This window comes from Mastigoproctus giganteus, chromosome 3 (genome assembly GCF_048544385.1).
Source record: "Mastigoproctus giganteus isolate SK-2022 chromosome 3, ASM4854438v1, whole genome shotgun sequence".
Lineage (NCBI taxonomy): Eukaryota > Metazoa > Arthropoda > Arachnida > Uropygi > Thelyphonidae > Mastigoproctus > Mastigoproctus giganteus.
Genome location: NC_143577.1, coordinates 137,849,832 through 137,877,508, shown reverse-complemented (window position 1 = coordinate 137,877,508; position 27,677 = coordinate 137,849,832). Strand labels below are relative to the sequence as shown.

The 27,677-nt window shown below is 37.8% G+C and overlaps 1 protein-coding gene across 1 annotated transcript in view; it reads right to left on the bottom strand.

The window, feature by feature from the left end:
• Positions 1 to 27,677, bottom strand: part of LOC150088286 (cubilin-like) — a 670,594-nt gene that overhangs the window by 215,920 nt on the left and 426,997 nt on the right. Inside the window, exon 14 of the mRNA XM_090370103.1 lies at positions 2,226 to 2,412. Within this exon, the coding sequence (XP_090226229.1) occupies positions 2,226 to 2,412 (187 nt within the window). The remainder of the gene's footprint in view (positions 1 to 2,225; positions 2,413 to 27,677) is intronic.

Below are 27,677 nucleotides of genomic sequence, written 5' to 3'. Positions count from 1 at the left end.
CTTAATCTGAGCAATTGCAAGAATCTCATCAGCACTGAACTGCTCCAACCATTCAAGACCTTATACACCTCAACCAGATCACTCTGCATGAGCCTAGTCTCCAAATGCTGCAATTTGAATAACTTAAGCCTTCTTTGTAAGAGCACTGCTCTGTTCCCCTCACCAGTCTTGTTGCCATTCTCTGTTCTCATTCTAGCAACTCTACATCCTTCCTAAAATGAAACTGTTGATCTGTATGCAGTACTCAAGGTGTGGCCTGAACACTGCCTTATACAAGGGGATAATCACCTCCTTATAGCTGCTAGCAAAATTCCTATGTATCATTGACAAGACTCCATGACCTGGTCTGTGAGCCCATCTGCACTGCTCAGAGAACTTCATATCTGACTGCACAATTACCCTCAGGTCTTTTTCATTCTCCACTTCTGTGAGTGTAGTACCACACAATTGGTACATTTCTTTTGGGTTACTGTTACTAATATTCAGTACTTTGCATTTGTCAACATTAAACTTCACTTGCCACTTCTCAGCCCATCTTCCTAACTTTTCTAGATCCTGTTGCAATAGCATGCTGTCTTTACTGTCATTAATAACTCTGCCAACCTTTGTATCCTCTGCAAACTTGGACATTAAGCCTGATAATCCTTCATTGATATCACTGATAAATACACAAAACAATGATGGACCCAACACCGAACACTGAGGGACTCCACTAATAATATATTTGTCCGCATAGAGCAATGTCCATTTATTACTAGTCTCTGCCATCTCCCACTCAACCATCCCTTTATTGATCATAGCAACTTGCCCTTATTGCCATACCCCACCAATTTGTACAGCAGTCGTACATGTGCAACAGTATAAAAAACTTTCCTGAAATCCAAGTATATGATATCGAAATTATTTTTTGCATCCAGTTCCTTTGTGACCACATCATGGTATCCAATATTAATCAGACAAGTCCAATTCGCCTTAACAAACCCATGCTGTATCTGAACTATTACTGATTTAATTTTTTATGATTTAGTTCAATGTAATAGTCCAATTTTTTTTTTTTTTAATATTTCAAAAACAAAAAATTACAAATAGCTAAACATTATGTGGGTCAGTATGCCAAATAGAGAAGTATGAGGGACAAACACCATGCTGAATATATAATGTTACACTTTTTCTTATAATTTTCAATATTTAAATTTTCTATGACAAATTATAACTATTTTTTGTTGGCAACAAATGTTAACTTTATACTTTTTATACTGTAACTATAAAACAGGAAACTGCATTACTGACATCCTCTTGCCTTAAGTTCAAAAGAAGAAAAGAATCATCCTAAAAGTAAACATAAAACAACATGAAAGGTAAAATGAGATAAAAGAAGTATAAAATCAAATAAGAAAATAAAACAAATGAAATAAGAACTCAAAGTAAATAAAAATAATTTTTGTTACTACAGGAGAACCCCATACTCAGAGAAACAGCACTTTGTGCTATGCATATTTCTTAAGTATTTGGGATGAGTCATTACTTTAATTAGATAATACAGTAGCTCTAATCCCTATCAACTCCACAAAACAATAGTCACTTGCCAAAATGTTAATCCCTACTTTTGGATTTGTCCGACAATTATGAAATAAAGGCTGTGAGTTCAAATGCTGTATCAGGTATGGGCATTGGAATTGTCCAACATTTTTAATATGAGGTATAAATAGTGAAATATGATTTCGATAATTGAACTGCCTTAGTTTTATTCATCCATAGGCATACAGTACTTAATACTGCTATTGTACTATTAAGAACTCTACTGTGAACTATTATTAGAATTTCTCTACAAAATGAATGATTTTATACATTGCAAATGCATAACAACAACATACACTCTAAGAAATATGTGAAATAGAAAGAAACCAATGTTCAAAAATTATTAATGGAAATTATTAATGCATAAATTTGGTACCTGCTATGCTTTGTTTTTCATCTTGACAATGTATTTTCCCTCTACAATTATATGGTTGACTATCTTTGGAGGGGAAAAAAAAAAAAGAATTCAGCTCTGTTTATCAGCATGGTACTTGAGTGAAATATTCTTCTTTCATGTTCTCCCTCCTCCCCGTGGCAGATGAGCTCTCTTTTATGTGGCACTTTCTTGGAACACATCTATCACAAACATATATAATTTAAAAATTCACAGTATGTATCACACCTTCAGGGAAGGGGGAAGTACTTACTTTGTCTAGCCTGTTCACATGTTGTTCCTTCCCACTCACTTGCACACCTACAAGTAAAACTGTTTTGTTCATCAATGCATGTACCTCCATTCCTACAAGGAGAGCTTGAACATTCATCAATGGCTGTATCACACAACATTCCAGTAAAAGATGGACTACATAAACAGATGAATCCATTAGGAGACTCCTAGTTCAATAATGAAGAAATATGATTGCTTTACATACAAAAACTACACCTACATTAAACAATCATTAATTATAATAAAAAAAGAAGTTCTTTAAATAAATTTTTTCTTTCAAAAACATACACTGAGAAAGTAATTATTAGATATCAAATTAAACACTTTTAAACCATGCATAGAAGTTACTGCTAAATGCAACAAGTTTTAATGTCCACAACCCCCCAGTTGTCTAGATGCACAAACCCAGCTGGTAAAGAGATGAGACCTTTTTGATTAGTAATAACCATAAACAACTTGTTCATTTGCCTACCAGAATATGAAGCAATCCTGAACAAACAACCAATAATCTCGATCTTTAACTGACCAACAATCCTTCAAAGTAGACAGCTAATGTTAACAGTCCTCTAAGTACTACAGACAACAAGTTGATGACAGTTATAATGGAGTTTCCCCATCTAGCACCCAATACCATTCTCAATCTTTATATTGTTTAACATTACAAAATGCAAAATGAGATAGTAGTAGTATAGTAGTGGCATGTGATGCAAGAAAGCATGTGTATGAGCTTATGCAGCATCAGCCAAAAAAAAAAAAAAAAAATCACACCATTCCCTCCAAATGCCTGTCCAGTTTTTCCTTAAATTTATTCAACCTATCAACTTCCACAACGGCAGATGGAAGTTTGTTCCAGCAAATAACTACCCGCTGGCTAAAGGCAAATTTCCACACATCTATTCTACATCTGTCTCTTCTTAATTTGAATTTATGCCCCCTTAGGTTCGTAATCTAAACAAGTGGAAGGATCCCATCAGAATTCACGTGCTCAACCCATTCAAGGCCTTATACACCTCAATCAGATCACCGTGCAGGGGCCTAGTCTCTAGCCACTGCAATTTGCAGAACTTAAGCCTCTCTTGGTAAGAGGACCCCCTTCATTTCCCTCACCAATCTTGTTCCAATCTTCTCTGTACACGCTCAAGTAAATCTACATCCTTCCTAAAATGAGGCTTCCAGACCTGTACGCAGTACTCAAGGCGTGGCTTGACCATTGCCTTATACAGAGGGATAATCACCTCCTTTTCCCTGCTAGCAAAATTCCTATATATCATTGACAAAACTCCATGACCTGCCCTGGCAGCCTGTCTGCGTTGCTCAGAAAACTTCATATCTGCCTGCACAATTACTCCCAGGTCTTTTTCATTTTCTACCACCTTAAGTGTAGTACCACACAGTTGGTACGTTTCTCTGGGGTTACTTCTACCCATATGCAGTACTTTGCATTTGTCAAGGTTAAACTTCAGTTGCCACTTCTTAGCCCATCTGCCCAAATTATCTAGATCCTGTTGCAGTAGCACACTGCCATTACTGTCATTAACAACCCTGCCAAACTTTGTATCATCTGCCAACTTCGACATTAACATTGATTTACCTTCACGAATATCATTGATAAATATACAAAACAACAGTGGACCTAACACTGAACCCTGTGGGACTCCACTAATAACACTATTCCACGAAGAGCAGCCCCCATTGATTACCACCCTCTGTCTTCTCCCACTTAACCATCCTTTTATCCATTGTAGCAACTTACCCTTAATACCATTCTGCTCCAATTTGTACAATAGACTTCCATGCGCAACAGTGTCAAAAGCTTTCCTGAAATCCAAATATATGATATCAAAATTATTTTTTGCATCCAGTTCCTTTGTAACCAATCAAATTTGTCAGACAAGACTTTCCCTTAACAAACCCATGCCGTGTCTGAATTATTGCTGCAGTCTTGTCTAGATGATCCTGCAATGCATCCTTAACCAGTGACTCCATTATTTTACCCGGAACAGAAGTTAAACTAACTGGTCTGTAATTACTCGTGTCACCCTTCGATCCCCCTTTGTGAATTGGGGATACATTTGCACATCTCTAGTCCGTGGGATCCTCCCCTGAGTCCAAGTATGCTCTCATAATTATGGCTAAGGGTTTGCGTAGTTGCTTTGCTGCCTCCTTTAATATAACTGGATAGATCACATCCACACCAGGTGCTTTTCTTATGTTTAACCTCAAAATTTTCTTCTCCACTTTGTTTTCAGTTATTACAAAATCATTATCCTGCTACAATTTGATAACCTTCTGCCATTTTCAAACCTTAATAATTCCTCATGTGTGAATGTAGAGGCAAAATACTCATTCAGTTTTTTTGCTATCTGAGCAGGATCATCAATAGTCAAACCATCGATGTCAAGTGGGCCAATCAGATTCATTCCCTTCCTTTTAGAGTTTATATAAGTAAAGAAATCCTTGCTGTTTTTCTTAGCATCTTTTGCCAAGGATTTCTCGTAATCTGCCTTCACCTGCCTAACCTCATGTGTGACCTGATTACAGATAGCTTATATCTGCCATAGGCTTCTGAGTCGCTTGATAATTTATATGCATCCCATGCATTTTTCTTCTCTGTCATGAGTCTCATTAGTTCATTTGATAACCATTTAGGCCTAAACCTTGAACAATATTTCTTAATAGCTATGAAATATAGAGATGATTCCCATAATTTCTATTCCTCTTTTCCTTGGTTTGATTATTATATCTTCTGATCTTAAAGTTTTCTCAAAACATAAGTGAAATTGTTCATGTAAGCATGAAATCTTTTATTCCCTATTCCACTGCAAATTTTCATACTTTATCAAAACCTGTTTTCCAATGAGAGGTTTCAAAGTAAGAACATAACATAACAAATCACAATTAGCTTGTATCCAAATCACAGCTTCATTTTTCTGCCTACAATAAAGCTCAAAACACTTGTAAAAAATACTTATTAATCAACCCAAACTGGATTTTGAACAGGCGAAGAGTAGGAAACTTGATTCTTCTCCAAATGTCAATTAATCCTTCTTGTCAACAAAGAGCTTGTGATATCTTTAAGTTGGAAAAGGAGATACAGACTCACTGATAATTTTGATGTTTTTCACTTCTGAAATATCTTCAGGTCATATTTTATACTTTGATACTCTATATCTCTATATTGATGGACAAGGCTCTATTTATGAGAGCCTTGTCGATCAATTCGGCCCTGGAAAGATTGTGCAAGGCTCAAGGGGTAGAATTCTTTTCAGTCTGGTCTGTACTTGTTAACAGGAGAGACTGTTTCTACAGGGATACACTTAAATAGAATAGAAAGGGAACAAGAATATTTGCTGATGAGATTAGGCAGGAGAGACCTTCTACGGGGATAGGATACACATAAATAGTAAGGCTGCAAGAATATTTGCTGATGAGATTAGGCAGAAGAGGCTGCTTCTACAGGGATGGGATACACTTAAATAGAAAGGGTGCAAGAATATTTGATAATGCTATCGAGGCAGTGTAAGGTGGGTCAAAAAACTCCTAGCAAGGACTAATAGATTAATAGTAGCCACTGGCAGAGGTGAAAGTGATTCTTGCACTGCTTCTATTGAAATAAGCAGGAGCCTGGAAAACAAGATGCACGGTATTTCAGAGAGAGCTGGAAGTCATTGCGGTACAAGTAAACACATGGGTTGTTAGGGTAGCTAAGAATAGGAAAACGTGCATGTATACTTGCATGTACACCAATGCTAGGAGTTCGGTAAATAAATTTGAAGAATTTGAAGTACTGCTCAAAACATCAAAGGCAGATATTCTTGGGATATCAGAGACATGCTGTCACACAGATATAAGGAATGCAAAATTGGAATTTGAGGAGTACAATGTGTACAGAAATGATAGACAGGATAGGAAGGGAGGAGGGGTTATGCTATTAATTAAGAAACACATAAAATCCAAGGAAGTGAAGCCAGTCGACATCGCTGAACAGTGCAATGTCGAGTCAGTTTCGTGTGACATAAACATTGTGAGAGGCGCCTCCATAGCCAGGTGGGCAGGAGCAGCAGTGCTTAGAACACGCTTCTTGAATAGACCGGGGTTCGAGCCCGTGACCACCATATACGGAGGATGCGGATAGGTTAGGGAATGACCACCGCATATCCCTGGAGCAATATGGCCTTAGTTGCTAATGCTCCTAAAAACCAAATAACAAAGAAACAAACAAACAAGCATTGTGAGATCAAAATTGAGAGTAGGAGTGTGTTATAGGCCTAATGACTCTGATGAGTATAATAAACAACTGTACAGGGAAATAGAGTGAGCCAGTAAATCAAAGAGTCTTATAATGGATTTTAATTTCCCAGATATTGACTGGAATTTGTGGGTTGGTCACTCGCACACTAGCAAGGCTTTTGTGGTTTTATTGGATGATTATTTTCTATATCACCATGTTCGGGAAGCAACTAGAGGGAGTAATACTCTTGATCTCATTATCAGTTGTGATTCTTCATGCATTAAGAATCTGCAGATAAAGGAACCACTAGGTGGCAGTGATCACAGTGTGCTGAAGTGGGATTTACTCAAAGAGCTAACTACCATCAGGGGTAAAAGGAAGGGTTGTTGCTTTCGTAAAGCTGACTACGGTGGTCTGAGACATTATTTAAATTCTATACGGTGGGACAAACTGATGATGTTGCCAACAGCAAATTCAAATGGGAAGAATTCAAAGAATTTATCTTGGAAGCTACTAGGCTTGACATACCAACTAAGAAATATTTTCAAGGTTTAGGTTTAAATGGAGGTCAGATGAACTAATGAGACATATGGCAGAGAAGAAAAATGCATGGGATACATAAAAATTAATGGGTGACATGGAAGCCTATGATAGATATAAGCTGGTTTGTAAAAAAGTCACAAAGGAAATTAGGCAGGCAAAGGCAGATTATGAGAAACCTTTGGTAAAGGATGCAAAGAAAAACAGAAAACAGTTCTTTACCTATGTAAACTCTAGAAGGAAAGGGTTGAATCAGATTGGTCCACTGGATATTGATGGTTCTAGGGTTGATGATCCTGCTCAGGTGGGTAATAAACTAAATGAGTATTTTGCATCAATATTCACCCATGAGGAGTTATTCAGGGAGGGGAATGCCAGAGGTGAGTTAAACTCTGGCAGTGAGCTAGATGATTTTGTAATAACTGAGAGAAAAGTGGAGGAGAAATTGTTCAAGATAAACATAAAAAAGGCACCCGGAGTGGATGGGATCAATCTAGTTATATTAAACGTGGCAGCAAAACAAGCAAGCAAGCAAACCCTTAGCCATAATTATCAGAGCTTCTTTGGACTCAGGGGAGGTACCCATGGACTGGAGATGTGCAAATGTAACCCCACTTCACAAAGGAGGATCAAAGGGTGACACAAGTAATTATAGACATGTTAGTTTAACTTCTCTTGCAGGAAACTTAATGGAGCCATTCATTAAAGAAGCACCACAGGATCATCTAGACAAGACTTCAGTTATAGCTCAGATACAGCACGGTTTTGTTAAGGGAAAGTCTTGCTTGCCCAATTTGATTGGATACTATGATGTGGTCACAAAGGAACTGGATGCAGGGAATAACTTTTATATCATATATTTGGATCTTAGAAAAACTTTTGATACTGTTGCACATGGAAGACTGCTGAACAAATTAGAGCAGTGTGGCATTGGAGGAAAATTGCTGCTATGGATAAAGGGATGGTTGAGTGGGAGAAGACAGAGAGTGGTAATCAATGGACACTGCTCATCGTGGACTATTGTTATTAGTGGAGTCCCTCAGGGTTCAGTGTTGGGTCCATTGTTTTCTGTATTTATAAATGATATTGATGATGGTATATCAAGCTTAATGTCCAAGTTTGCAGACGATCCAAAGGTTGGTAAGGTTGTTAAGGACACTAATGACAGTACACTGCTGCAACATGATCTAGGAAAGTTGAGCAGATGGGCTGAGAGGTGGCAAATGAAGTTTAACATTGACAAATATAAAGCACTATATATGGGAAGCAGTAACCCCAGAGTGATGTATCAACTTTGTGGTACTACACTGACAGTAGTAGAGAACAAAAAGGACCTGAGAGCAAACTTCTGCACATCTATCCTACAACCGTCTTTTCTCAATTTGAATTTATGCCATGCAGGTGATAATTCTGAGCAAGAGGAAGAATCCCATCAGCACTGAGCATGCTCAAACCATTCAAAGCTTTATATTCCTCAATCAGATCACCTCGCAGGTGCCTAGTCTCCAGATACCGTAATTTCCAAAACTTAAGCCTTTCTTAGTAAGAGCAACCCTTTGTTCCATTCACTAATCTTGTTGCCCTTCTCTGTACTCATTCCAACAGCTCTACATCCTTCTTAAAATGAGGCCTCCAGACCTGTATACAGTACTCAAGATGTGGCCTGACCATTGCCTTATACAGTACAAAGGGATAATCACCTCCTTATCCCTGCTACAAAAATTCCTGTATATAATTGACAAGACACCATGAGCTATTCTTGCAGGCCATCTGCACTGCTCAGAAGACTTCATATCTACCTGCACAAATACCCCCAGGTCCTATTCATTCTCTACCACTGTCTGTGTGTGGCGCCTCCGTAGCCAGGTGGGCAGGAGCAGCAGTGCGTAGCACACGCTTCTTGATTAGACCGGGGTTCGAGCCCGTGACCACCAAATACGGAGGATGCGGAAAGGTCAGGGAATGACCACCGCATATCCCCGGAGCAATATGGCCTTAGTTGCTAATGCTCCTAAAAACCAAATAACAACAACAACAACAACCACTGTCTGTGTGATACCACTGAGTTAATACGTTACTCTGGGATTACTGTTTCCCGTACATTGGTCAATGTTAAACTTCATTTGCCATCTCTCAGCCCATCTGCTCAACTTTTCTAGATCATGTTGGAGCAGTGTACTGTCATTAGTGTCGTTAACAACCCTGCCAACCTTCATATCGTCTGCAAACTTGGACATTAAGCTTGATATACCATCATCAATATCATTTATAAATACAGAAAACAATGGACCCAACACTGAACCCTGAGGGACTCCACTAATAACAATAGTCCACGAAGAGCAGTGTACATTGATTACCACTCTCTGTCTTCTCTCACTCAACCATCCCTTTATCCATAGCAGCAATTTGCCTCCAATGCCAAACTGCTCCAATTTGTGGAGCAGTATCCCATGTGCAACAGTATCAAAGGCTTTTCTAAGATCCAAGTATATAATATCAAAGTTATTCCCTGCATCCAGTTCTTTTGTGACTGCATCATAGTATCCAATAAAATTGGTCAGGCAAGACTTCCCCTTAAAAAAAACAATGCTGTGTCCAAGCTATAACTGAAGTCTTGTCTAGATGATCCTGCAATGCTTCTTTAACCAATGCCTCCATTAATTTCCCTGGAACAGAAGTTAAACTAACAAGTCTGTAACTACCTGTGACTCCCTTTGATCCTCCTTTGTGTATTGGGGTCACATTTGCACATCTGCATCCCATGACTGGAAAAAAGGCACCTCCATAGCCAGGTGGGAAGGAGCAGTAGTGCGTAGCACACGCTTCTTGATTAGGCCGGGGTTCGAGCCCATCACCAGCAAATACGGAGGATGCGGAAAGGTTAGGGAATGACCATCGCATATCCCGGAGCAATATGGCCTTAGTTGATAATGCTCCTAAAAAAACAAATAATAAACAAACAAACTGGAAAAATTAATTAGATTCATTTTCCGAAAATTAAGCTTAACATCCAATACTGATCTCAACAAAATGTGTAAAACTGTCAGCCATTTCAAGGCAGCACAAGCAAATTTTATGTTCAAAGATGTTCATATAGTTTTATGAACTTCAAAAAAAAAAAATGTATATATATATATATATATATATTAATAATAAACTATCTCCTTCACCAATGATAAGCACAGTGATCTAGTTTTGCTCTATCCATCTGATTATCTCATATAGTGATACCACCTGGGTATCCATCACACAATCTGAGATTGTTGATTAGTATATGAGTATACTAATTTGAGAGTTTGCAGTGTGAAGTACTCATGGGGACCAAAGCTTCCTCTTGTGACCATCTGTCATATTCATTTGAACACAAATGGTGATGTGGAATTCCCATTTGTACTGTGAAGCATAATTTCCAATATGGGGGCCATTACAATCAACCTCACGAAGTAGCAAAACATATCCAATATATCAGAGTTTCAACATGGTGAGCACAATGATCGCCAGTGAAAACTCCTTCTTTGCACTGTATGTGACCTACATTCTAGGTGTAGGTCATACAATAGCTACAAAATATTGAGAGATAATAACAGAATAAAGAATGCTGTAAATAACATAAGACAAAGTTTAACATTTGTGAAAGTACATATTCAATAGGTTTTGCTGCTTGAAGGCTACTGGCAGAAGGCAATCACCAGAAAATTTCTCCATTATCCCAATCCATTTCTGGTTCTGCAGACAGGATCAGGGACAAGTTGAGAAACCTGAATTAAATTACTTTATTTCAGTCATTGCATTTTAACAATTTTAGAGCTACTAGTGTATGTGAAATCAAACACACTACCTTCCAAAATTTAAATGGATTACAATGACATCACAGTCTCAACTTCAACAGCATATCATGCAGCCTCAGCTTCAACAGCATATCAATCTTCCCATGTGGGCCAATGACACATTCCACCCTCCTGGAGAGGCTTTCTGTCGACAAATGATAGCTTTTACAGGGTATAGTGCTCCATTCCTCCTGCAAGGACCATTTGAGCTAACAATGTGGGACATTTTGGTAGCCCTCACCTGATGTTCCAGTTCATCTCTCAGATATTTTAGAGTTCAAATCTGGACTGTGAGCCAGCCATTCCAACTTTTGTATATTCATGTCAATGAGCTATTGTTAAATAGTACCAGCAGAATAGCATTGGGCATTACCTATTCAAATAAACTGGGTTCTGTACTGAAGAAGTGCCACATCACATGAAGCATGGAATTGCACAAAATGGTAGGCATCCAGCATTCATGGATCTCTGTACTAAAGGTTCAGGGCATGAGAAACAGTTGTACACAATATCACCACCTCTTCAGAAATTGCCGACCGGGCTAGCCGAGTGGGTAAAGTACCTGCCCGGCAACCCAAAGGTCGCGGGTTCGATTCCCGCCTCGGGCTTGGATCAAAGTAATGCAAAAACCTTGGGTGGTGCAATGTGGCCACAGAAGCCGATGCGCCAACAACTACCAAATCAAAAAAAAAAAAAAAAATCTTCAGAAATTCAATATTGGCACAATGAATTCTGACAACAGATGTCATCCACACTCACCCATCAGATTGGAATAGGGTCATAAAAGAGTTAGCAAAAGCTTAAGATGCCGGAGTTCATGACAAGAAATATACATTTAGTCAAAGTTTAATAAAGAGAAGGCACTCACCTTAATAATCCGTTGTGGTTATATGAATCAAAAAACATTGGTTAACTAAAAATGGTGTTTAAAAATTGTGATAAGGAAGCGTGGTTTAAAAAGAGTAATTGAAAAAACTTAGCCTAAAGTAGGAGGGGTACACCATATCATCCTCTAGCTGTTTGAAATTAAAATTAAAAAAGGATTAGGCCAATAGTTGAGAATGACGGTTCATCTTCAGTTGGTGATAAAAAGAAGAGCAAAAGGGTTGCTATAGATCTTAAGTACCTGAAATGTTGTGCTGGACATGTGGTAATTCCAAATAGTAGACAAGGTAACTGGAAGTTCTGTGTTTAAGACGTAAAGATCGGTGTTGAGACAATACTATTCTATTATGAGGGTTTCGTATAGAAGGAGTTTATAATTTGAATTTAATTTGACGATGGTTGTTGCGGTATCAACTGAAGGGTTATGGTTATGAGTGTGTACATGTTGAGACAGTTCAGTATTTTCTTGCTGTGTCCGAAAACTATGTTATTGTTATTTGTTTTTTTTTATTGCTCCGGGATATGCGGTGGTCATTCCCTGACCTTTCCGCATCCTCCGTATTTGGTGGTGATGGGCTCGAACCCCGGTCTAATCAAGAAGCGTGTGCTACGCACTGCTGCTCCTTCCCACCTGGCTACGGAGGCACCTCCGAAAACTATGGACATGGTAGTAGGCGCATGTGTTTTCGATGGTGGATGATCCAAATTTATTAGTAGTGCTGCCGGCGTAGCATGCATTATATTCGGGTTGACATTTGATTAAATAAACTGTGTTGTTGATGTCTTTAGTGTCATAAATGCAGGTTTCTTTATATTTATTAAAAGGGGTTCCTAACTTATTTATAGGTAGAAAAAATTATAGAGATATCAGTGTTAGCGAAGATAAGATGTAATCGTCTAGCGATTTGGCTGTGATAAGGGAGAACAATGCGAATATTGGATGGGTTGGATTTTTTATAATTGGGTTTAGAAACACTTAAACTACTAATCTTACTTTTAACAGTTGAAATAATTTGTTGGATTAGTTTGATGGGATATTTTCTGGCTGTAAATTTTTCAGTGAGATATTTTAGCTCGAAAGATAGATCATACTGTGATTGGCAGTACTTGAAGGCATTAAAATCTTGGTTGTAAAGAACTGATTTCTTTACACTAAGGGGGGTGATGTGAGAGAAAATGTATTGGCCTGTGTTGATTTTTTTTCTGTACCTTTTCATCTTAAGCCTGTTATTTTGTTTATATATGATTAAATTAAAAAAAAATTGATTGTATTATTAGTTTATAGTTCTAAGGTGTATTTTAATCTTGAGTGTGCTGAATTAAAACTGGTAAAAAGATCGTTGATGGTGTTTCGGTCTCCAATTATTAGAATGTCATCTGTATACCGGATGTAAAGTTTAATATTTGCCAGAAAAGGTTGAAGGGTCTGATGTTCGACCGTGGCAAGGTATATCTCAAATAAGGGCACTGAGACACCTAGGCCCATAGGGAGTCCGAAAATCTGTTCATATACTTGGTCTTGAAAATAGAAGTGTCTAGCTTTAATTAGTACAGTGCCAGGTGGGCAGGAGCAGCAGTGATTAGACCGCTTCTTGATTAGGTTTGGTGGTCATGGGGTTCGAGCCCGTGACCACCAAATACAGAGGATGCAGAAAGGTCAGGGAATGACCATCACATATCCCAGAGCAATATGGTCTTAGTTGCTAATGCTCCTAAAAACCAAATAACAACAACAACAATTAGTATGGTAACGAGCTCCAGAATGCTGTCAATGTTGAGAGAAGTCCGATTCGCCAAGGTATTGTCCAAAGTTAAAAGGTTGCATAGGGCCTGTGAAGTGAAATCAAGGTCTACATTAGTGTATAGGGACACTACATAAAAGAAAGCCAATAAATGTCTCTGGGATAACGTGATAGGGCTTATGTGTTCGAACGCTTGGCAAGTGTTGTTATAGATCCAAAATTTAGAAAATTTCATGAGGGGAGAAATGATCTTGACCAGGAGGGAAGATAAATTTGCGAAGGTGGATTTGCTATAGGAAACAATTGGGCATAAAGGGTGGTCTGGTTTATGGAGCTTAATAATGCCAAACATATGGGGTAAGATGTTGTTACGGGTACCTATTTGTTGTAAGTTTATTTCATGATTTGCTCGTAGCCAAACAGGGTATCTAACTTGTTTTTCAGCTATGAACTGGTGAAATCATTGTCAATTTTATAAGTTTGGGAGGCGGAAAGAATTTGTTATATTTTATTAACATAGTCCTGTTTATCCAGAATAATGCCTTTATCAGCTTTTTTTGATAATAACATTGGGATTATTTCTTAACTTATGTATATTAATTTGTTGCTGTTTAGACATAATAATGGGAGATTAATAATAATGGGTTGTTGTTGTTGTTGTTGTTGTTTGGTTTTTAGGAGCATTAGCAACTAAGGCCATATTGCTCCGGGAATATACGGTGGTCATTCCCATGACCTTTCCACATCATCCGTATTTGGTGGTGATGGGCTTGAACCCTGGTCTAATCAAGAAGCATGTGCTACGCACTGCTGCTCCTTCCCACCTGGCTATGGAGGTGCCATAATAATGGGAGACTTTAACGCAAAAGTTGGAGGCTTTTCGACAGATTTCAGTGAGGTATTAAGAAAGTTCGGGATAGGAAATAGAAATGAGCGAGGAGAAGAACTCTTGAATTTCTGCAAAGAAAATAAATTATTCATCGCCAACACACAGTTCTACCACAGATCTCAACATACGTACACATGGACATCACCATATGGAAATACAAAAAACTGTATCGACTACATTTTAATAAATAACAACTGGAAATCATCCATTCAAAATGTTAAAACTCTTAGAAGTACAGATTTTGACACCGACCATGAAATGCTAGCAGCAACAATTAAATGGAAATTTAAAAATACGAAGGCAAAGAAAAATACAGCAACATTAAATATATCACGATTTGAAGAAGATAAAATAAAGGAAATTTATGGGGAGATACTACAAGAAAAATTAAAAGACAAACTATTCATTATCTGTAGAAAATATATGGGAGAAAACCAAACAATTGACTAAAGATGCAGCCTTAGAAACGTTGGGAACAAAACCAAAACCAAATAATCCTTGGATTACAGCAGAAATTTTAGATGTGTGGATGGAAAAAACAAATGAAAGACCTCCTAAACAAAACAAATAGTCAAGACAAAAGGGAAAAATATAAAGCCCTAAAAAACAAAATAGACGACCTATGTAAAGCTGCTAAAAGGAAATAGTTGGAAGACAAAGCAAAGCAGCGCAAAGAGGCAAATAAACATCACAACTCTAAAACAACTTACCGGATTATAAAGGAACTCTCTCAAACATGCATCCTAAAAACACTGACGGTGAAAAACAAAAACAATATAAAAACAGGAAACACACAAGAAATTAAAAAAATATGGAAAGAATATTACCAAACCCTGTTCAAAGGGGAAGGAAAAGACACTCTTGCATTAGATAATAGAAGAGATAAAGCACCTTCGATAACAAAAGAAGAAGTCCAGAAAGCAATTAGCCAAATGAAGAATGACAAGGCACCTGGTAATTATGGTATCCAAGCAGAACTATGGAAATTCGAAGGCGATGCAATGTTTAAACACCTCACACACAACTGTTTAATCTTATTTGATTTACAGGTGATATACCAGAAGACCGGAAAAGTGGAATAATAGTACCTATACACAAAAAAGGAGATAAAGAAAATTGTCAGAATTATAGACCCATTACCCTTTTAAACCATATATATAAAATATTTTTAAGGATCTTACAAAACAGGATACTTAAAGCATATGAAGAAACAATCATATGATTGTTTCTTATGAAAGCATATGAAGAATCTTGTAATAACTGAGAGTAAAGTGGAGGAGAAATTGTTGAAGATAAACACAAGAAAGGCACCCGGGGTGGATGGGATCTATCCAATTATATTAAAGGAGGCAGCAGGGGAAGTAAACAAACCCTTAGCCATAATTATGAGAGCTTCCTTGGACTCAGGGGAGGTACCCACAGACTGGAGATGTGCAAATGTGACCCCAATTCACAAAGGAGGATCAAAGGCTGACACAAGTAATTATAGACCTGTGAGTTTAACTTCTGTTCCAGGAAAATTAATGGAGGCACTAGTTAAAGAAGCACTGCAGGATCATCTAGACAAGACTTCAGTTATAGCTCAGACACAGCATGGTTTTGTTAAGGGGAAGTCTTGCCTGACCAATTTGATTGGATACTATGATGCAGTCACAAAGGAACTGGATGCAGGGAATAACTTTGATATTATATACTTGGATCTTAGAAAGGCTTTTGATACTGTTGCACATGGAAGACTGCTGCACAAATTGGAGCAGTGTGACATTGGAGGCAAATTGCTGCTGTCGACAAAGGGGTGGCTGAGGGGGAGAAGACAGACAGTGGTAATCAATGGACACTGCTCGTCGTGGACTAATGTTATTAGTGGAGTCCCTCAGGGCTCAGTGTTGGGTCCATTATTGTTTTCTGTATTTATGAATAATATTGATGATGGTATATCAAGCTTAATGTCGAAGTTTGCAGATGATACAAAAGTAGGCAGGGTTGTCAAGGACACTACTGACACTATGCTGCTGCAACAGGATCTGGAAAGGTTGAGCAGATGGGCTGAGAGGTGGCAAATGAAGTTTAACATTGACAAATGTAAAGTACTACACATGGGAAACAGCAACCCCAGAGCAACGTATCAACTCTGTGGTACTACACTGACAGTGCTAGAGAATGAAAGGGACCTGGGGGTGGTTGTGCAGGCAGATATGAAGTTCTCTGAGCAGTGTAGACGGGCTGCAAGAGTAGCTCATGGTGTATTGTCAATGATATATAGGAATTTTTCTAGCAGGAATAAGGAGGTGATTATTCCCTTGTATAAGGCAATGGTCAGGCCACCCCCTAGAGTACTGTATACAGGTCTGGAGGCCTCATTTCAAGAAGGATGTAGAGCGGCTGGTACGAGAACAGAGAAGGGCAACAAGATTAGTGAATGGAACAAAGGGGTGCTCTTACGAAGAAAAGCTTAAGTTTTGCAAATTACAGTGTCTGGAGACTAGGCACCAGCGAGGTGATCTGATAGAGGTGTATAAAGCCTTGAATGGTTTGAGCATGCTCAATGCTGATGGGATTCTTTCCCTCACCCAGAATAATCACCTGAGAGGGCATAAATTCAAATTGAGGAAAGACAGATGTTGGATAGATGTGCGGAAATTTACATTTAGCCAGCGGGTGGTTGGTTGGTGGAAGAAACGTCCATCCCTTGTCGTGGAAGTTGATAGCATAAATAAGTTTAAGGCTCAGCTGGACAGGTATTTCGAACGAACACAGGGGTGAAGTGGAAGTGTTTTTTTTTTTTTTTTTTTTTTTTTTTCTTGCATCAAATGCCTCTACTAATGCTAATGCTAACAATAAGGGAAGAATAAGCAGGATTTAGAAAAGGCAGATCAACAATAGACCAAATATTCACACTAGCGGATATCATCTTTTCAGGGCACAAAAGGTGATATAGTTGTACACGTTGGCACTAATGATATCAAGAGTAGGAGACCAGCAGAATTACTTAACAAGTACAGGTCACTGTTGAAAAAAAGCAGTGAATTAGGGTTGAATTTGAAACTGTCTGCCGGGAGTCATTGCGGTACAAGTAAACACATGGGTAGTGTTATGGTAGCTAAGAATAGAAACAGGTGCATGTATACTTGCGTGTACATCAATGCTAGGAGTTTAGTAAATAAATTTGATGAATTTGAGGTATTGATCAAAACATCAAAGGCAGATATTTTTGGAATATCAGAGACGTGGTGTCACACAGATATAAGGAATGCAGAACTGGAATTTGGGGGAGTACAACGTCTACAGAAAGGATAGACAGGATAGGAAAGGAGGAGAGGTTATGCTATTAGTTAAGAAACACATAAAAAACCAAGGAAGTGAAGCCAGTCGACATCGCTGGACAGTGCAGTGTTGAGTCAGTTTGGTGTGACATAAGCATTGGGAGATCAAAATTGAGAGTAGGAGTGTGCTATAGGCCTAATGACTCTGATGAGTATAATAAGAAACTGTACAGGGAAATAGATTTGGACAGTAAATCATAGTTTTATAATGGGGGATTTTAATTTCCCAAATATTGAATGGAATTTGGGAGCTGGTCACTCACACACTAGCAAGGCTTTAGTGGATTTATTCGATGATTGTTTTCTACATCAGAATATTCGGGAGGCAACTAGAAGGAGTAATATTCTTGATTTGATTATCAGTAGTGATTCTTCATGCATTAAGAATCTGCAGATAAAGGAACCACTAGGTGGTAGTGATCACAGTGTGCTGAAGTGGGATTTACTCAGAGAGGTAACTACCATTAGGGGTAAAGGGAAGGGTTATTGCTTTCGTAAAAGCGACTACAATGGACTGAGACAGTATTTAAATTCTATACAGTGGACCAACTGATGATGTTACCAACAGCAAATTCAAAATGGGAAGCATTCAAAGAACTTATCTTGGAAGCTACTAGGCTTTACATACCAACTAAGAAATATTGTTCAAGGTTTAGGCCTAAATGGATGTCAGATGAACTAATGAGACATATAGCAGAGAAGAAAAATGCATGGGATACATACAAATTAACATGTGACACAGAAGCCTATGATAGGTACAAGTTGATCTGTAACCAAGTTACAAAGGAGGTTAGGCAAGCGAAGGCAGATTACGAGAAATCTTTGGCAAGGGATGCAAAGAAAAACAGCAAAGAGTTCTTTGCTTATGTAAACTCTAGAAGGAATAGGATGAATCAGATTGGTCCACTTGATGTCGATGGGTCAACTGTTGATGATCCTGCTCAGGTAGCAAACAAACTAAATGAGTATTTTGCTTCTACATTCACACATGAGGAGTTATTCAGTGAGGGTAATGCCAGAGGTGTATTCAACTCTGGCAGTACGCTAGAGAATCTTGTAATAACTGAGAGTAAAGTGGAGGAGAAATTGTTGAAGGTAAACACAAGAAAGGCACCTGGGGTGGATGGGATCCATCCAGTTATATTAAAGGAGGTAGCAAAGGAAGTAAGCAAACCCTTAGCCATAATTATGAGAGCTTCCTTGGACTCAGAGGAGGTACCCATTGACTGGAGATGTGCAAATGTGACCCCAATTCACAAAGGAGGACCAAAGGGCAACACAAGTAGTTATAGACCTGTGAGTTTAACTTCTGTTCCAGGAAAATTAATGGAGGCACTGGTTAAAGAAGCACTGCAGGATCATCTAGGCAAGACTTCAATTATAGCTGGGACACAGCATGGTTTTGTTAAGGGGAAGTCTTGCCTGACCAATTTGATTGGATACTATGATGCAGTCACAAAAGAACTGGATGCAGGGAATAACTTTGATATTATATACTTGGATCTTAGAAAGGCTTTTGATACTGTTGCACATGGAAGACTGCTGCACAAATTGGAGCAGTGTGGCATTGGAGGAAGATTGCTGCTATGGACAAAGGGGTAGTTGAGAGGGAGAAGACAGAGAGTGGTAATCAATGGACACTGCTCGTCGTGGACTAATGTTATTAATGGAGTCCCTCAGGGTTCAGTGTTGGGTCTATTATTGTTTTCTGTATTTATAAATGATATTGATGATGGTATATCAAGCTTAATGTCTAAGCTTGCAGACGATACGAGGGTTGGCAGGGTTGTCAAGGACACTACTGATACTATTCTGCTGCAACAGGATCTGGAAAGGTTGACACCTCTCAGATGGGCTGAGAGGTGGCAAATGAAGTTTAACATTGACAAATGTAAAGTACTGCATATGGGAAACAGCAACCCCAGAGCAATATCAACTCTGTAGTACTACACTGACAGTGGTAGAGAATGAAAGGGACCTGGGGGGGTGGTTGTGCAGGCAGATATGAAGTTCTCTGAGCAGTGCAGATGGGCTGCAAGAGTAGCTCATGGTGTATTGTCAATCATATATAGGAATTTTTCTGGCAGGGATAAGGAGGTGATTATTCCCTTGTATAAGGCAATGGTCAGGCCACACCTAGAGTACTGTATACAGGTCTGGAGGCCTCATTTCAAGAAGGATGTAGAGCTGCTGGAAAGAGTACAGAGAAGAGTACGTAAGGGGTGCTCTTACGAAGAAAGGCTTAAGTTTTACAAATTACAGTGTCTGGAGACTAGGCACCAGCGAGGTGATCTGATAGAGGTGTATAAAGCCTTGAATGGTTTGAGCATGCTCAATGCTGATGGGATTCTTCCTCTTGCTCAGAATAATCACCTGAGAGGGCATAAATTGAAATTGAGGAAAGACAGATGTAGGATAGACGTGCGGTAATTTGCCTTTAGCCAGTGGGTCATTGGTTGGTGGAACAGACTTCCATCCCTTGTCGTGGAAGTTGATAGCCTAAATAAGTGTAAGGCTCAGCTGGACAGGTATTTCGAACGAACAGACGGAGGGGTGAAATGGGAGTGTTATTTTTTTTTGTTGTTTTTTTTTTTTTTTTTGGCTGATGCTGCATAAGCCTCTATGCAGCATGAAATGTCTGCAAATGCCTCTACAAATGCTAACACTAAACATCACTGCAGAAAAATATTGGAATGAGAAGAAACCTCTTTATCTGTGCTTCATTGATTTCAAGCATGCATTTGACTCTGTAAACAGAGAAAATTTAATGAAACAACAAAAAAAAAATCCCACTTAATCATGAAATAATCATGTTTGTAAATAATTTCTGCAAAAATAGAAGAGCAATAGTAAAATTCAGCAACCTTAAAATACAAAAATTCGAAATTGAGAAAGGAGTCATGAAGAAATGCCCTTTATCTCCATATCTATTTAATATCTACCTAGAAGAACTAATGAAATCAATTGAAGAAAAAAGAGGCACGATAATAAGTGGAAAAAATATAAACCACATAAAATATGCAGATCATATTGTGATTTTAACAGAAACCAAAGAACAACTAAAAGAAATATTAACAAACATAGATAAAGCAAGCAACAATTATGGAATTAATATTAATATAAATAAAACCAAAGTAATGCAAATCAGAAAAAACATAGAAGACATAAACATAAATATCCAAAATCAACAAATAGAACAAGTACAAAAATTTGTATACCTGGGCTCTCTAATAACCAGAAACCTAAGTAATATTGACAAATTAATCACAGACTGAACATCGGATGGATAAACATTAACAAACTCAAAAACATATGGAAGAACAATAAAATCTCAAATAGTCTAAAAATTATACTATCTATATCTGTCATCATCCCCACAGCAACTTATGGATCAGAGAATTGGAGAATAAATAAGAAAGAAAGGCAAAAATAATGTCATTTGAAATGAGTTTCTAAGGAAAATCAATAAAACAAATTGGAGAGAACATAAAACTAATGAACAAGTAAGGAGAGATCTAAATTTTGAATGCAGATTTACAAAAAACAGCTTTGGTGGTTTGGATATGTGAACCGGATGAAACAACACAGGCTGCCTAATGTAGTACTGACAGGAAGAATTGGAGATAAGAGACCACCAGGAGGACCCAAAAGAGAATGGCACCAATGCCTAAAGGAAAACACAGGCTTTCAGAGTTATCAACAAATGATGCAAGATTCAAGAGATCAACAACAACAGAGGTTGAGATCTAAATAGGAACTCAACCCATGCCAAACGGAAGAGTAGAATGATAATGTTTAGACATATTAAACTGATGTTTATGACAGCTTTTGTTTCATGGAAAATGCTGTTTTTATCTGGGTGATACCCGAGTTTAGTTTGTAGTTCTATTATACAATTTCCTATAGGGTAGTATTTACTTTTAACTGTGAAATTTAAACCATACTTAAGGCTGGAGAGTTCAGAAGGAGAGAACATCTGGGATGAAACGTTAATGACGGAAAGTGTGCGAGGTTTGTGGTGTACTTGAGTAAGCTTATTCCATTTCTTCAAATGCTCCCTCTGAACTCTCCGGCCTCGAGTATGGAGGCTCTCCCCCTGAAAAACTTTCTCCAATTCTTCTGTTAAATTCTTGGGTGCCACATCAGGGTTATCCACTTCAGAATTGTTTTCCTCTTCTTCACATGCAGTTTGCTTGTCAATTTCAAAGAGAGTTGCATCATCAGTCATTTGAACGTGAGTCGATGCAGTCACATACATTGGCAGTGTCCAAAGTTTCACAAGCAAGAAAAAGTATTAAATTATTAAACTGGGTTATGGAACCGGGACATTACTAGTTATAGTAGAAATACCCAGCAACCATAAGGAAGTATAGACAAATGATTATTTTCAGTGTATTGGGAAGGAGTACTGACCTGTCAATTGTAATTACCATGGAAAAAAATGAGAAAGCCAGCAAGGTAAAAGCAGATAACCTGAAATTAAGTTAGATTAACATAAAAATAATAATGATAATAAGAATGGTACCTAAAGTAAGTGGGTAGTAGGGCTTTAAATACTTCATCAGAGGGTTGGCAGCCAAAACCATACGAGCCATCACAATAAGCAGGGTATCTGTTTCTGTTATGATGTACACGTTTCGCACGTATACATCACAGCCGACCCGAAAGAGACCAAAAGGAAGGAATAAAATTCACACATAAATAAATAAAAATAAATATTGAGGGAACACGAATTCAAATTGAGGAAAGACAATTGTAGAATAGATGTGAGGAAATTTGCCTTTAGCTAGTTGGTGGTTGATAGTTGGAACAAACTTGCATCTGTTGTAATGGAGGTCTAAAACAAATAAGCCTAAGGCAGAACTAGTCAAGCATTTGGAGTGAATGGATGAGTGAAATTTGAAGTTTTTTTTTTTTTTTGTGATGCTACATAAGCTTGCTTTCTGACATCATATGCTTCTACCAATGCTAATGCTAATATACCGTGGAAAAAAAGGATATGTGAAGTAGAATATGAATGTGTCTGCCAAGGGCAAAAGTTAGTGATACCATAGAATAGCTATCTTTTAAGGGCAAAAAGGCAACCTGAGGCTTTACTTGACAATACTGGACATAAGGGCACAAAGGGTGATATTGTTGTACACATTGACACTAATGATATTAAGAGTAGGAGACCAGTGGAATTCCTTAACAAGTACAAGTCAATGCTGAAAAAAAGCCATGAGTTAAGGTTGAATTTGAAATTGTCTGCAATTCTGCCCAGACACGATAGGAGGGAGTATATGATGAGAGCCTTGTCGATCAATTCGGCCCTGGAGAGAATGTACAAGGCTCAAGAGGTAGAATTTTTCTCAGCCTGGTCTGTGACTGTATAGGGGTGTACAAGGGATGAGATACAATTAAATAGAAAGGGTGCAAGAATATTTGCTGCTGCTATTGAGGCAAAGTTAGGTGGGTTGGAAAACTGATAGCTTGGGGAGGGGATACACAGACTAATAGATTAACAGTAGCCGCTGGCAGGGGTGAAAGTGATTCTTGCACTGCTTCTATTGAAATGCAATTGAGCAGCAGCCTGGAAAGCAAGGCAATGGGGATTTCCACGGACTGTTGGGAGTCAGTGAAACAAGTAAATACATGGGCTGTGTTAGGGTAACTAAGAGTAGAAACAGGTGTGTATGTACACCAATGCTAGGAGTAAAGTTAATAAATTCAATGAGCTTGAAGTGCTAGTCAAGACATCAAAGACAGATATTGTTGGGATATCAGAAATGTGGTGTCACACAGACATAACCAGTGCAGAATTAGAATTTGGGGAGTACAATGTGTACAGAAAGGATAGACAGGACAGGAAGGGAGGAGGGGTTAGGCTGTTAGTTAAAAAACAGATAAAATCTAAGGAAGTGCATCCAATTGATGTTGGTGGACAATGCAATGTTGAGTCTGTTTGGTGTGACATAAGCACTGGGAAAGGAAAAATGAGAGTATGTGTGTGTTATAGGCCTATTGAATCTGATGAGTATAATAAACAACTGTACAGAGAAATAGAGTGGGCCAGTAAATCAGAGTGTCTTATAATGGGGGATTTTAATTTCCCAGAGAATGACTGGAATTTGTGGGTTGGTCACTCAACACTAGCAAAGCTTTTGTGGCTTTATTTGAATGTTTGTTTTCTATAGCAGTATGTTCGGGAGGCAACTAGAGGGAGTAATACTCTTTATCTGATTATCAGTAGTGATTTTTCATGCATTAAGAATCTGCAGATAAAGGAACCACTAGGTGGAAGTGATCACAGTATGCTCAAGTGGGATTTACTCAAAGAGGTAACTGCCATCAAGGATAAAGGGAAGGGTTTTTGCTTCCATATACGATGGTCTGAGACAGTATTTAAATTCTATATGGTGGGACCAATTGATGATATTACCAACAGCAAATTCAAAATGGGAAGCATTCAAAGAATTAATCTTGGAAGCTACTAGGCTTTTCATACCAACTAAGAAATATTGTTCAAAATTTAGGCCTAAATACAGGTCAGATATACTAATGAGACATATGGCAGAGAACAAAAATGTATGGTATACATATAAAATAACAGGTGATACAGAAGCCTATAATAGATATAAGCTGGTCTGTAACCAAGTCACAAAGGAGGTTAGACAGGCAAAGGCACATCAAAAGAAATCTTTGGCAAAGGATGCAAAGAAAAACAGCAAAGAGTTCTTTACTTATGTAAACTCTAGAAGGAAGGGGATGAATCAGATTGGTCCACTTGATATCGATGGTCCAACTGTTGATGATCATGCTCAGGAAGCTAAAAAACTAAATGAATATTTTGCATCTACATTCATACATGAGGAGTTATTCAGGGAAAGGAATGCCAGAGGTGTATTAAACTCTGACAGTAAGCTAGATAATCTTGTAATAACTGAGAGTAAAGTGGAGAAGAAATTGTTAAAGATAAACACAAGAAAGGCACCTGGGGTGGATCGAATCTATCCAGTTATTTTAAAGGAGGCGGCAAAGGAAGTAAGCAAACCCTTAGCCATAATTATGAGAGTTTCCCTGGACTCAGAGGAGGTACCCATGGACTGGAGATGTCCAAATGTGACCTCAATCCACAAAGGAGAATCAAAGGAGACAGGTAATTACAGACCTGTTAGTTTAACTTCTGTTCCAAGGAAATTAATGGAGGCACTGGTTAAAGAAGCATTGCAGGATCATCTAGAAAAAAACTTCAGTTACAGCTCGGACACAGCATGGGTTTGTTAAGGGGAAGTCTTGTCTGACCAATTTGATTGGATACTATGATGTAGACACAAAGAAACTGGATGCAAAGAATAACTTTGATATCATATATATTTGGATCTTAGAAAGGCCTTTGATACTGTTGCACATGGAAGACTTATGCACAAATTGGAACAGTGTGGCATTGGAGGCAAATTGCTACTATGGATAAAGGGATGGTTGAGTGGGAGAAGACAGAGAGAGAGTGGCAATTAGTGAGGGACTCCACTAATGTTATTAGTGTAGTTCCTTGGGGTTCAGTGTTGAGTCCATTGTTGTTTTCTGTATTTATAAATGATATTAATGATGGTATATCAGGATTAATGTTGTCCAAGTTTGCAAAGTTGTTAATGACACTAATGACAGTATGCTGCTGCAACAGGATCTAAAAAAGTTGAGCAGACTGGCTGAGAGGTGGCAAATGAAGTTTAACATTGACAAATGTAAAATACTACATATGGGATGCAGTAACCCCAGATTAACGTATCAACTCTGAGGTACTACACTGACAGAGGTAGAGAATGAAAAGTACCTGGGGGTAGTAATTGTGCAGGCAGATATGAAGTTTTCTGAGCAGTGCAGACGGCCTGCAAGAATAGCTCATGGTGTCATGTCAATGATTTTTATGGGAATTTTTCTAGCAGGGATAAGGAGGTGATTATCCCCTTGTATAAGACAATGGTCACACCTTGAGTACTGTATACACGTCTGGAGGCCTCATTTTAAGAAGGATGTAGAGCTGTTGGAATGACTACAGAGAAGGGCAACAAGATTAGTGAATGGAACAAAGGGTTGCTCTTACGAAGAAAGGCTTAAGTTTTACAAATTACAGTGTCTGGAGACTAGGCACCTGCGAGGTGATCTTATTGAGATGAATAAAGCCTTGAATGGTTTGAACATGCTCAATGCTGATGTGATTCTTCCTCTTGCTCAGAATAATCACCTGAGAGGGTATAAATTCAAATTGAGGAAACACAGTTGTAGGATAGATGTACAGAAGTTTGCCTTTAGCCAGCGTGTGGTTTATTGGTGGAACAAACTTCCATCTGTCGTTGTAGAAGTTGATAGCTTAAATAGATTCAAGGCAGAACTAGATAAACATTTGATGCGAGTGGATGGGTGAAATTATATATATATATTTTTTTTTTTGGCTGATGCTATATAAGCTTGCTTTCTTGCATCATGTGCCTTTATTAATGCTAATGTTAATATGCATCCCATGCATTTTTCTTTTCTTCCACGAGCCTAATTATTTCATCTGACATCCATTTAGTCCTAATTCTTTCTTTCATGCTAACTAAGTATTTCTTAGTTAGCATGAAAGAAAAAGAGTTAAGATAAAAAGTTAAGAAAAATATATTAAAATTACTGAGCTAGCTGGGATTATAAAGCCCATCCTTTTTAGTAAGGACCCGGACTGTGCAAGAATTATTAGGAAAAATAAATGTTTTACTTAATTTTTTATCTTTATACTTTCTAAATTCATAAAGCTATTACTACAATATGAGGGTGATATGAACTTTCCTGCTGTCCTTAATTTCTCACTAGCTTTGCCTTCTTTTTATTTTTATTTACACTTTTATTCCTTCCATATCCTCAATTCACTCCATTGCCTTATACCATTTGCTTGCACTAAATCTTAAATTTTATATACATATTCTCATAGTAACGAATGGGCCTGGTGTACTGGGGTCCATGGTTGAAATAACATACATATTCTCCTTAAATTATGTACATATTCTCATTAAATTTATTCTGAATAGCGATGTTCGCTTATAACCACTTATTTTTCCATCTAGTTTGCACTATAAACATTTATTTTTATTTTTCTATTTTAATATTATTATCACCTTAATTTATTTTGCTATAAAGTATACACTGAGTGGGACTGCCTTGCCCATATTTTGTGAGAGTTATACTACTTGACCCCTCTTTTGACCTCACTCAGTTTTATTCTTAAATTTGCTTATCCTCCACAGGTACGGACAAGTATAGAAATGCAGTTTCTGATACATGATCGGGTGTACCAAGATGATACACCCTGATGAAGTACATGATCAATTTTTACTTTTAGCTAACATCAGATTTGAATTTTATATTTGCTCTACCTCTTTTTGGACCTTAATCTAAATTACTCACCAATATCTGATGCTGGCTATCACTCCTTATTTATATATAACCATTTTTTTCTTTACTGTTACTGTCTCTCTAATTGGGTTTTCAATTCTGCCTATAATTTTGCTTAATTCATTATAAGAAATAGGATTTTCATGTTCTTTCTCTTTTTCATGCCTACAATACTTACTTTTTCTGCTATCCTTCTCCAACTAGCATTTTGTGTAATTTATGCTTCCACTTCACATTTTTTTTTTTGACCTATTAATTCCACCTTGCATATATATATATACTTATATACTTATACAAGGTAAGTGCATCCAAAACATTTTTATTTGTATGCTTTTAAAAGAACCTATATATATATATATATAAAATATAGAAAATTATTAATAAATAACTTATGTAAAGTTAACTAAACAAGAAGAACTAATTAATGGCATCTATACATATCTAGATAGAACATCACATCACATCAGTCTTATTATATATTTTTTGAATAGTTTAAGTACAATAAGTAAAATAGGTAAGATATATTTCATATAGGATAAGCTGGTAGCTACTTAACCCTATAATAGCCATAACTGGTCCACGAGGCC